This window comes from Daucus carota, chromosome 1, assembly GCF_001625215.2.
Source record: "Daucus carota subsp. sativus chromosome 1, DH1 v3.0, whole genome shotgun sequence".
Taxonomy (NCBI): domain Eukaryota; kingdom Viridiplantae; phylum Streptophyta; class Magnoliopsida; order Apiales; family Apiaceae; genus Daucus; species Daucus carota.
The window spans coordinates 42,668,405-42,680,090 of NC_030381.2; the positions used below are offsets into that span (position 1 = coordinate 42,668,405).

Here is an 11,686-nt window from a genome sequence, read left to right on the forward strand (position 1 = left end):
ATAAAAATTGTTATTGCTTTTTAAATACCGACTACAACAAATTAATAATATGCAAAATATTATGAGATTCTGTTGTCTGCAATGTTAAAAAAGAATATCATATAAAATAAACAGGGAAGACAAATCAAATGTATGCTCCTAGTATATGGAATTTTCTACAGCACATACCTTGTCTGATATGTTAAAAAAATTGTATTTTTTTAAAAATAAAACAGGATGTTAACATACACAAACAAAAATATAGGAGCAGAAAGTAAAAATAAAAAACATAGTAGAATTTTCAAAATTCATAACCAACATTAAATCCACTTGACAGAAGAAAGTCTGCCAAATCTCAACCAACACAGCAAATGTTAACAAAACAAAAGGCAAACATTCCCAGCAAAGCCCAATCAAATTCAAAAATCAGTTAATAATTTGCTAATCTTGCTTTCCTAGCAAAGTCAAGAGGAATGCCTTGTAGTGCCCAGAAGTCTCCTTTGCAACTGCATTCTCCAGAGTCACACTGTTCCTCTTGTAGTAAAGGTCTTTTATCTCCTCCAAATCAACCTCAGCCCTCGTAACGATCACACGAGTCAGTGCATCTTCATCTGTCCCCTTCTGCTTTATAGCAGTTCACAGCACCTGCAGTATGCAATGTAGTTCTGTCATTGTCTGTTGAGGGAACGTTGTTGCAATTAAAGTCGTCGTTAAAGTAACAGGAATATTATACCTTTTCATAGTATCTTTTCGGCTCAGTCAGGCATTTAATGGCAGTAAGTAATGCTGATAAGAACTCATTAGCTGGATTCTCAGCAAGATGCTGAAGAAAATACAAAATCACAAAACATTTGCCTTCAGTTAATATTCTTGGTCGAAAATCATGTTGATTTGAGCACATTACGTCTTAGCAAGGAAAAGATTGTTATTTATGTTTCTTTTCATACCACATTATAAACCAATTTAAAAACTGGTCATCAGAAACTGCTTTCATCTCTCGGTGTGTGTGACATTACTGATCTTCACTTTCAATTCTACTGAATGTATACGAAACCAATGGGACCTTTAAGCTTTTACCTTGGAAAGTGAAATGCCATGGGCGTCTTTGTAGTGATTTCGAGTTGCCATGAGCTGTGCCTTGCTTCTTGTAGTTATGATTCTTATGATCTCCTCATGAGTCAGCAGTTCTCTTTGATAGCTTTGTTAAGAACATCCGCCTCAGACTTTGCTAATTTCGTATCAGTTTCACCACGGTCGTACCTATGCTATGTACGCCCACCAGTGCAACCAAAAACTGCAACAAAATCTCAAGCCCTAAGTTTCTCCACCAACATAAAAAATAACAACTTTAGCAGCAAAACAAAACAAAAAAACAAGGAGATTAGCATGCCTTTCTCATATCGCTAGAGGTATGTGAGGCGATATCTTCTTCCATGGAACGCTTGTAACGAATCTGATAAGCCCGTTTCACAATCAACAAGTCTTCAGGAGCCTTAACGCAAGACATCTCAACAATCACACGAGGATCCGGAACTTTCTTTATAGCTACATTTGTTGGAAGTTTGTCATTTTGAGCATAAATTTGAGTGAGGCTCGGCTACGTGTTCGTGGCGGGTTATGCTTTGATTATGTTCTCTTCCGAGAGAGCTTTCCAATGCATATTTATTCACTCAAAACGACTAAGGAATAGATGAGTTGTGATGATCCAAAGTTGCTTCCTTGATAGTGGAAAATTGGAGAGTAAAGCTTGAATCCCACATTGATTCAATAAAGAGCGTTTAAAGGCTTTATATAGCAAGACACTTTGGTAGTGTCCAAAAGTGTTACTAGTGTATTTCTGCACCACCTACCTGCGCGCAGGGTGCAAATTGTGAGATGGTCCACCGTACTGTTTATTTGTGCATATTTTAACATAGTTGTTATCTGTTAATATTTAGTTTATTTGGTCTCTTATTGTATTTCTTTTTATAAATCTGAATAAAATTTACTCATTTAACTTTTCATGTATTTGTGCATATTTTAACATAGTTGTTATCTGTTAATATTTAGTTTATTTGGTCTCATATTGTATTTCTTTTTATAAATCTGAATAAAATTTACTCATTTAACTTTTCATGTAACTTTACTCATTTCTTACACAATTTCTTGGTTTTCGTGTCCCAACCATGGTGAGACGGGAGGAGTACTATATTTTCTACTTATCAAAGTTAAACTAAACGGGTAAGAGGGTATTTCTTTTTATAAATTTGAATAAAATTTACTCATTTAACTTTTCATGTAACTTTACTCATTTCTTACACAATTTCTTGGTCTTCGTGTCCCAACCATGGTGAGATGGGAGGAGTACTATATTTTCTACTTATCAAAGTTAAACTAAACGGGTAAGAGCTGGCAGACTTTGTGACACTGAATTATGTACAATTATCCTTTACAAGTTAAACAGTCAGAGGCGGATCTTGATAAGGGCAAGAGGGGTCAGTCGACCCCCCTTAAATTTTTGTCCTTAATTTTACATAATGTCGTGAACGGTAAAAAATTACATAATCTGAATATTAATTTTTTGTTTTCTATGTTATCATGTTGGTATCCACCATTCTAATCAAAATGCACATGTCTTATTTATTTTGTTCAACGGTAAAAAATTATATAATTTGAATATTATTTTTTTTTTCGTGTTTATTCCGATTAATCATCATTACAAAGTATTATATGCGACCCCTCTTATTTTCGGAGCTGGATTCGCCACTGTAAACAGTACAAAATATATAGATACGTAATTTGCGGATCCGTAGAACATTTATGTGTTTTTTGTAAAAAAAAATCATATTTGCACATAAAACAGAGAGAAAGAGGCATGACTAGTGTTTTTACTATATATAAACACACATCCACTGAAAAGAACTATCATTTTGTAAACACGAACTTTTTTGTAAACACTTCACTGCACAAAGCAATGTAATGTCTCTTTTGCTCCATTCTCCTCCATTGTTGCTTGTTCATCTTCTACTACCTGTTCTAACGTTTTAATTTTGTTCTTGTCAATTGTCTGTCTTAACAGATGGCAACAACACTCTCTCTCAGTGGGGAGGATTTGTTTAAGGCTTTAAGCTCGAGGCATCAGTTGTGATTCTGGTTAGAGTAAGTCCAACAATGTTTTAGCAAATGCCTTATAAATATAATAAAATAATATGTTCTAGTGATTTAGGACATTATCTTACTATATCAACTCCAACAACATGTCTCATTATTGTGCCTTATTATTAAAATATTAATATATTTGAATTGTTATTGTAGGGAAATGAAAAGGAGAGGGGAGAGAGACGGAGTGGAATGGTATGAAACTTTTTTTTATTGAATAAAGCATGCATAGTGGTTCCTCAAAAATAAGGGATTTGTTACATGTCCTAGTGTTTTAAGGCACCACTAGGAGCATTGATTTGTTTCACATGCTTTAACTTTTAATTTAGAACATCAATATAGGGCACTCGTGGACTTGCTTTTACTATCTCATTGATGATGTTTCTCTTTTCGGGGGACAAAAAATTGAGGGTCAAGGTAGAGGAGCTTACTATTTGCATCTAGTTATATATGTCTTTAGTATCTAATAAAATATGTAATAAAATATGTAATATTAGTTGTTTATATATTGCAGGAGTTAGATAGGGAAAAGCTGTGATGGTTGGTATTACACCAACATTGTTTCTCTGTGTGGATTGGATGCCATATGCTGTTTACATTCGTTTGGGGATTAGCATCTTTGGAATCCGATATCCGATCTGCTGTGATGTCTGTTTATAGGGATAGTAAAGAGGCTGAAGTAAGTGTGGTGGAATGGTTGTTTGGCGTCAAGGGAATGAGGGGAAGGATGACATATATGAATTTGACCAGGGTTTTAGAATTAGTGCGGCCACTAGTTAATTTTGGCTCGGTTAATGTAAATGTTGCCAACTTTATTATTGTTACCGTCAACTATCGTGTCCAGATAAGTTTTGACAGGGTTTTCTAGCTTATGTTAGGAAAAACTTATGACCGCAAGCAGTGGCGAATCCAGCTCCGAAAATAAAGGGGGTCGCATATAATATTTTGTAATGATGATTAATCGGAATAAACACAGGAAAAAAAATAATATTCAAATTATATAATTTTTTACCGTTTAACAAAATAAATATGACATGTCCACTTTGATTAGAATGGTGGATACCAACATAATAACATAGAAAACAAAAAATTAATATTCAGATTATGTAATTTTTTACCGTTTCACGAAATTATGTAAAATTAAAGACAAAAATTTAAGGGGGGTCGACGTACCCCTCTTGCCCTTATCAAGATCCGCCTCTGGCCGGAAGGATGAGAATAACTACTTGGTTGAGATGAGAAGAATTTTTACTATGACATCATCCGCCTATGACGTTGTGTTGGAGGATGTTTATGATTTTGATTTGGAAGCGATAGAAGGTATTGATGACTGGAGAGTTCGTTTAAACGCATGTAGCTATTGTGAAAATGGAGATTCCTAGAGAGTTAATAGTTTAGAAGAGCTAGCAGAAGTATGTTATCTATCTATATCTAGTATTGCTGTAGGACTGCAATTTTTCAATTTGCGCCTTGTCACAATATTTTCCATTAGTCGTGGCCTATGTACCCAAATTTGGTTTATCTAAGTATAAATAGACTTGTTTTAATTTTTCAGTTTGCACCTTGTCACCACATTGATCTCTTATATTGGAGGGTGCATGTGTATATATTTTTTAGTTGTTTGTGTATATAAAGGTTATTTGTCAAATCAACAATCTTTTGGTTTTACTATTCCATAAGAGTATGTTGGATATGGAAGTAGTTAAGAGGTGTGCTAGTGTGGATAAAAAATGCTAATGTTTTGCAAGAAAATACTTGGAAACAACAAATACGTATGCTGTAGTAGATAATCAATGTCTTTCAATTAACCTTTTAAATTTGAAGTTTAAACTACTGAACAAGTGTAGTTGTTTTCTTTCTTGATATAAAATGTTTGCAATGATTGGAATGGCTAAACCAGCAGGATATGTATCAAGAAGTAAAAAGGATATAAGGGCTTGCAACATGGTCTTCTACTTTTTAATTGGAAATGTGTTCTTCTTAAGTCTGTTATCAGGTTCATTATCTGATCAAATCGGAAAGTCTTTTAGCCAGCCCAAAGATTTTCCTAGTCATCTCGCGAGCGCAGTTTCCGCTCAAGTAAGTTGGTCAAACTATTATCCCTTCTGGTTACTTGTATAACTTTCTTTTAGGGCTGTTAACAAACAGAGCCGAGCCGAGTTTTGACCGAGTCAAGCTGAGCTTTAAATTTTTTCGTATTGAGCCGAGCTTTCTTATCGAACAAATATTGTGTTCGAGCTCGAGCTCGTTAACTAACGAGCCGAGCTCGAGCTTGTTCACGAACAAACTCGAGCAAGCCAAATAAATTTTATTTTTTTAAAAATTTTTGGTCATTTCACTAAAATGTATATATGTTAACATCCATACGGTTGGATCGGTAAAAATTATTTTTAAAAAAATCAAAACACTAAATTAAGATTAAACACTAGTTAGCGGTACTAGTCAAATTGATGCTTGATTATAAATTAGCAAACCAACACTTGGTACTTATAAATTAGTGTATTTTGATGTTACCATATTATAATTAATATTTTTTTGATCAATTTGATATATTATATGTTGAATTCTGAGTTCCATTACATGTATATATTATAAAATTATCCTGAAAAAATTGCATTTTGCGAGCTTTAACGAGCCGAGCTCACTAAAAGCTCGGCTCGAGCTCGTTTTCTTAACGAACACACACATTTATGTGTTCGAGCTCGAGCTCGAGTTCTTTAACGAACCGAGCCGAGCTTTTATCGAGCCGAGCTCGAACTTGTTCGCGAACAGCTCGGTTCGTTAACGGCTCTACTTTCTTTGGTGCATTTAGTTTGTAGACTATCCATCAGTATATTAGAATGGGGAAAGATTAGACCAGAGCACTCTGTTTTCTCATATTATTCCATATTCATTCTTTATTTGTCTCCAAAACACAACTATTTCTATACTGACAAAACCAACCACTTTGAATTCTCACTACACAATTTCATGCTTTATATAATAATACTCTTGCTCGACAAGAATTTCATTTTGCCTTATCTGAACCACTTTAAAACATGTCCTTTGGAGCAGAGGAGCTTTTGAGACAGACCCTTGCTTCTTGATTTTTTAAAATTTTGTGAGATTTCGAAAAATCTTCAAGGGGTTTTCTGGGTTTTTGGTGTTTTATAATACCCACATGTAGAGTTGGATTTGGTGCTGTTTTTCACTGTTGTTCAACAGAAGTGTTATACTGGTGAGTCTATTTTTGTTGCTCTGTTTCTGTTTGTCTTTCATGTTGTTATGTTTGATTTGAACAGTTTGTGCAACTAGCTTAACTCAGTTTAACTATATCTATGATCTATCTGTGTTATTTTACCCAGATGTTTTCTCTTAGCTTGCTATATTAGCATCCTTTACCTATGCATGTGTTTTTGAGCTTGTGATGAGAGTGATTATGCTCTATACCTTCAGTTTGGCTGATACTTTGCCTGTGAAAAACTTTGTTTTTAGTTCTGTCTGGTTTTTAGATCATGCGAAAATAAGTTGAATATCAGTAGATGAATTTTTTCCCCAAAATTGTGATGGCAGTAAAGAATCAGAGTTACCCTAGACACAGACAGGCCAGTTTCTAAATTATTTGAAGGTGATTTGAATTTATTGGTTGTACTCTTATAAATTATTTTGTTTCGATACACATACTTCTCAATACTTTACTTTCTAAGTATATGGAAAGGCCAGTGAGGATTCGTGCTTTATGCCCTTGATCGCGGGGAAAGAACCTTGCCACTACACTGTCAATGAAGACTCACTTATATTTTCTTCTCCTATTGTACACCAGAACACCGTAAATTTAACAGCATCATCAGTTTCTTTGGTATTCACTAGAGCTGTCTTTGTTGATGTCTTTGTTAGAGCATCTCCAAGAGCCTCCTTGTTGGCTCCTAAATATAATATAAAAAATGTGGCTCTTAGTAATTTAGGACAAAGTTAAGAGTGTAAACTCTCTTTCACCTGGCATTGGATTACCTTATCCATGGCTCAGAGAAATGAAATTAGAAGAAAGAGGTTTATATCTAATCCATATCCTGGTTACAACAGCCAACCATGTAGCTGCTGGGAGTATTGAGAATGCCAATATAAGCCTTGAGCAAATCTCACATCTATCTTCTCCTGATGGAGATACAATGCAAAGAATTGCTGCTCACTTTACTGAGGCACTAGCTGATAGGATGCTTAAACGCTGGCCCGGATTGCACAAGGCCCTCAACTCAACAAAGATAACTTTAGTATCTGAAGAAAGGCTTGGTCATTATGTTTTGCTCTAATTCTTTCATAGCTGTAGCGTTCATAAGCTTGTTTAGTCACTAGATTCATACATTAAGCTGATTGAGTATTGGAGACCTGGAACTGAAATACATGTATCAGTACATGAAGCTTACTTGATACCTTCTGCTTTTCAACTGAGGCCTCTTTTGATTTCATATTTTAATATATGGAAATTATTTTAATTATTTTAATAAAAAGCAATTCATTAATAAATTTCTGGGTAACACAAGTTCCTCCATATTCTTTAATTATTTATAGAATAAAAATCACATTTGATATATATACAAGCAGTAAAATATCATAGCTAAATAAAATATATATTGTTAATTATATATATAGCCGCATTAGCAGTTCTGCTAAATACCAGTTACAAACGAATAATATGCAAATATTATTCGATCAAAAAGAAAAAATATGCAAATATTATGAGATTATATAGTCTGCAACGTTAAAAAAGAATATCATATAATATAAACAGAAAAAATAAATCAAAGCTATGATCCTAATATATGGAAATTTCTACAGCACATATACCTTGTCTTCAAAAAAAATTGAGAGTTTTTTAAATTAAAATAAGATGCTATCATTGACAACAAAAATATAGGAGCAAAAAGTAAAATAAAAAAAAAAGCAGAAATTTCAAAATTCATAACCAAACAAAATAAAATCCACTTGACATAAGAAAGTTTACCAAATCTCAACAACACAGCAAATGTGAACAAAACAATAGGTAAACATTCCCAGCAAACCCCAATCAAATTCATAGAATCAGTTAATAATTTGCTAATCTTGCTTTCCTAGCAAAGTCAGGAGGAATGCCTTGTAGTGTCCAGAAGTCTCCTTTGCAACTGCATTCTCCAGAGTCACACTGTTCCTCTTGTAGTAAAGGTCTTTTATCTCCTCCAAATCAACCTCAGCCCTCGTAACGATCACACGAGTCAGTGCATCTTCATCTGTCCCCTTCTGCTTTATAGCAGTTCGCAGCACCTGCAGTATGCAATGTAGTTCTGTCATTGTCTGTTGAGGGAACGTCGTTACAATTGAAGTCGTCGTGAAAGTAACAGGAATATTATACCTTTTCATAGTATCTTTTCGGCTCAGTCAGGCATTTGATGGCAGTAAGTAATGCTGATAAGAACTCGTTAGCTGGATTCTCAGCAAGATGCTGAATAAAATACAAAATCACAAAACATTTGCCTTCAGTTAATATTCTTGGTCGAAAATCATGTTGATTTGAGCACATTACGTCTTAGCAAGGGAAAGATTGTTATTTATGTTTCTTTTCAGACCACACTATAAACTAAGTTAAAAATTGGTCATTAAAAACTGCTTTCATCTCTCGGTGTGTGTGACATTACTAATCTGCACTTTCAATTCTACTGAATGTATACGAAACCAACGGGACCTTTAAGCTTTTACCTTGGAAAGTGAAATGCCATGGGCGTCTTTGTAGTGATTTCGAGTTGCCATGAGCTGTGCCTTGCTCCTTGTAGTTATGATTCTTATGATCTCTTCATGAGTCAGTAAGTTCTCTTTGATAGCTTTGTTAAGAATATCTGCCTCAGACTTAGCTAATTTCGTATCAATTTCACCACCATCGTACCTATGTACGCCCACCAGTGCAACCAAAAACTGTAACAAAATCTCAAGCCATAAGTATCTCTACCAACATAAAGAATAATAGCAACAATTATGGAGATGTGCATGCCTTTCGCATATCACCAGAGGTATGTGAGGCGATATCTTCTTCCATGGAACGCTTGTAACGAATCTGATAAGCCCGTTTCACAATCAACAAGTCTTCAGGAGCCTTAACGCAAGACATCTCAACAATCACACGAGGATCCGGAACTTTCTTTATAGCTAAATTTACTAGCACTGCATCTCGATCAGCTGGATCCAAAACCCAACGGTATACTGCCTTCTGTTCTCATTTCAAAAACAAAAATTATACATTGTCTTAAAACTAGTGAAGGACTTCTAATATAACTACACAACACAATCATCTAACCAATATTTTAAAAAAATTCAGTACTTGATAAATATATTTAATGACTACAAAATCAGACATTATGAACAACACCTCTAACCTCAAAGTGTCCGGAGAGCTCAGATTCGAGGCGCTTGATAAAATTCTCCTGATATTTTTCTTCGTAAGCTTTCCAGATCATCTTCCTTTGAGCTGCATTTCGATGACCAAGTATTGCTATTACACCCTTCTCATTTGTTCCCCAACCTACACAAGTTTCATCCAGTTTCACCATAACCACAAAAAAACATAAAATATATATCGAGAAAAACAACAATTTTACATAATTCAAATCATAAATATTAGGCCAACAAAAAATGAGGACAATTCAAATTGGTAATGTACCTGACATAAAAACATATTGTTTTCTGTCAAAACAAAATTTTCATCGAAATAATTATATTGTTTAAAACAACAAAAGTAATCTTGTCTTATAGGCTATAGTGCAAATCTGTGACAAAATAAACACATGATTAAAATCATAGAAGCAAGTGAGGAAGTCAGGTGGTTTAGAAATTGCAGCGGCAACTATAAATCAGAACTCATGCAGTGGGGGTTTCATTTTTTAAAGCAACCTCTAAGCAGGTGTGGATCTAGGAAGAGGCACGCGGACACGTGTCCCCTCTAAATTGTTTTTTTATATTTTTTCACCATTTTAAATTTTGCAAAATCATAAAAGTGCCCTCACAAAATTTAAAAATATATATGTATTTTCCGAAAATTTGCTTGGTACCCCCTAAATTTTTTGTGCTAGATCCGCCTCTAAGTTCTAACATAATAGTTTTCACAGGTGCAACTTTTTTTTATTTCCTGCCATCGAAATCATAATATAAAACATAGGAAAAGTCTAACTAATTTAAAAATATAGACGCTTTTCAAGTTTTTTATTAGACTGCTAAGATACCATCAATCACATAAAAACATAAGATCATAACATATCGCAAAACTAATTGCCGATGACATAAAATCGGCCGGTTCAATCGTTTTCATCGGTTTAAGTGAACAGTTTTGCAATATTCACAAAACACAAATATAACTAAAGATGTAGAACTAATTATTGATGACATAAAATCGACCGGTATTTAACTTTTCCTCACCTGAAAACAACTATTTGTATGCAGATTACTTTTGCAAAATTTACTGTACACATACATAAATTAAAGGAATACACTAAACAATATCTATGCAGATTAATCAGAGAGATGCATGCACGAGAGAGACAGAGAGAGAGACCATGGAAAGCCTTTTTAAGAGCTTCAGCATCAGCAACAGCAGAAAACTCCTCAGGAGCAATGAGGCTGGCCATTTTTTCACTGAAATATTTTGTTACTAATAAACAAGAATAGGTGGTGATGAGTTATTTCTCTTGTATTAACCACTTATTTATACACAACAACTTCACTACTCTCATAACTTGTCACACATAGATAGTAACGCTTTGCTACATTCAACTTTTGGCTTTTACGGTAAAATCTAAACTAAGAAAATTCGATACGAATAATCACATACCAAGTGGACCTACAATATTTAAAAAATACACATCAAAAATTTATTTGATTAACTTTTTTTATTAATTTGTGTGATACAGCTGGATTTTGCAAATGCCAACTTTTGTTTTTCTTAACCAAGAAGAGTCGGGGCTTTTTGTCTCTGGTATTTGCCTGTCTATTTTATACTATAGGCTGAATATCTATCTTTAAATCATTTCTTTTACTCTGTATGCGTTTGCATTATAAGATTGGACAATAAATTTTACGTTAAGAATTATAACCGTTCCGTCATAACTCATATAAGAAACGTCCCAATTAACTAGATGTTTTCTCCCTTTATTTTTATTATCTATCCTTTTGTTTTTTTCTGTTTGCTCCCTTCAGGACAGAGAGCTGTTTCTGGGATTTTTTGAAACGGTTGTATTCGGATCTGTTACATGTTACTTGATGATGGCCCATATATTCTAGAATGCACTGGGATTGTATTCGATTGAAATATAAAAAACAAAAAATTATTTGTAAAATTTGAGGGTATTTAATTGAGATTGTTTAAAATTCATTAAAATCTTGAAATATTCGATTGAGATTTTAAATTATACTACAAAATCTGAAGGTATTTGATCAGGATTTTGAATTATGCTTAAACATCTGATGATATTCAATTGAGATTGTTTAAAATCCATTAAAATATGATAATATTTAAATGTTGGTGGAATTTTTTGCATTTCATAAAATGATGGATTTTATGGGATTTCTCCAT

At 33.8% G+C, this 11,686-nt stretch overlaps 1 protein-coding gene, 1 long non-coding RNA gene and 1 pseudogene across 2 annotated transcripts; 1 reads left to right on the forward strand and 2 right to left on the reverse strand.

The window, feature by feature from the left end:
- Positions 1-299: 299 nt before the first annotated feature.
- Positions 300-1,486, reverse strand: LOC135150321 (annexin-like protein RJ4; annotated as a pseudogene).
- Positions 1,487-5,915: 4,429 nt separating this feature from the next.
- On the forward strand, positions 5,916-7,570 carry LOC108209762 (uncharacterized). Its single transcript, XR_001804702.2, has 2 exons — positions 5,916-6,334; positions 7,180-7,570. It is a non-coding gene; the product is annotated as an uncharacterized LOC108209762 (long non-coding RNA).
- Positions 7,571-8,034: 464 nt separating this feature from the next.
- Positions 8,035-10,852, reverse strand: LOC108209759 (annexin-like protein RJ4). The gene is made up of 6 exons (XM_017380843.2): positions 10,670-10,852; positions 9,498-9,643; positions 9,116-9,331; positions 8,827-9,039; positions 8,483-8,572; positions 8,035-8,394 (listed from the first exon to the last, which is right to left on the reverse strand). The coding sequence occupies exons 1-6, from the start codon at positions 10,740-10,742 to the stop codon at positions 8,191-8,193; spliced, it is 942 nt and encodes a 313-aa protein (XP_017236332.1). The 5' UTR covers positions 10,743-10,852; the 3' UTR covers positions 8,035-8,190.
- Between the last annotated feature and the right edge of the window lie 834 nt (positions 10,853-11,686).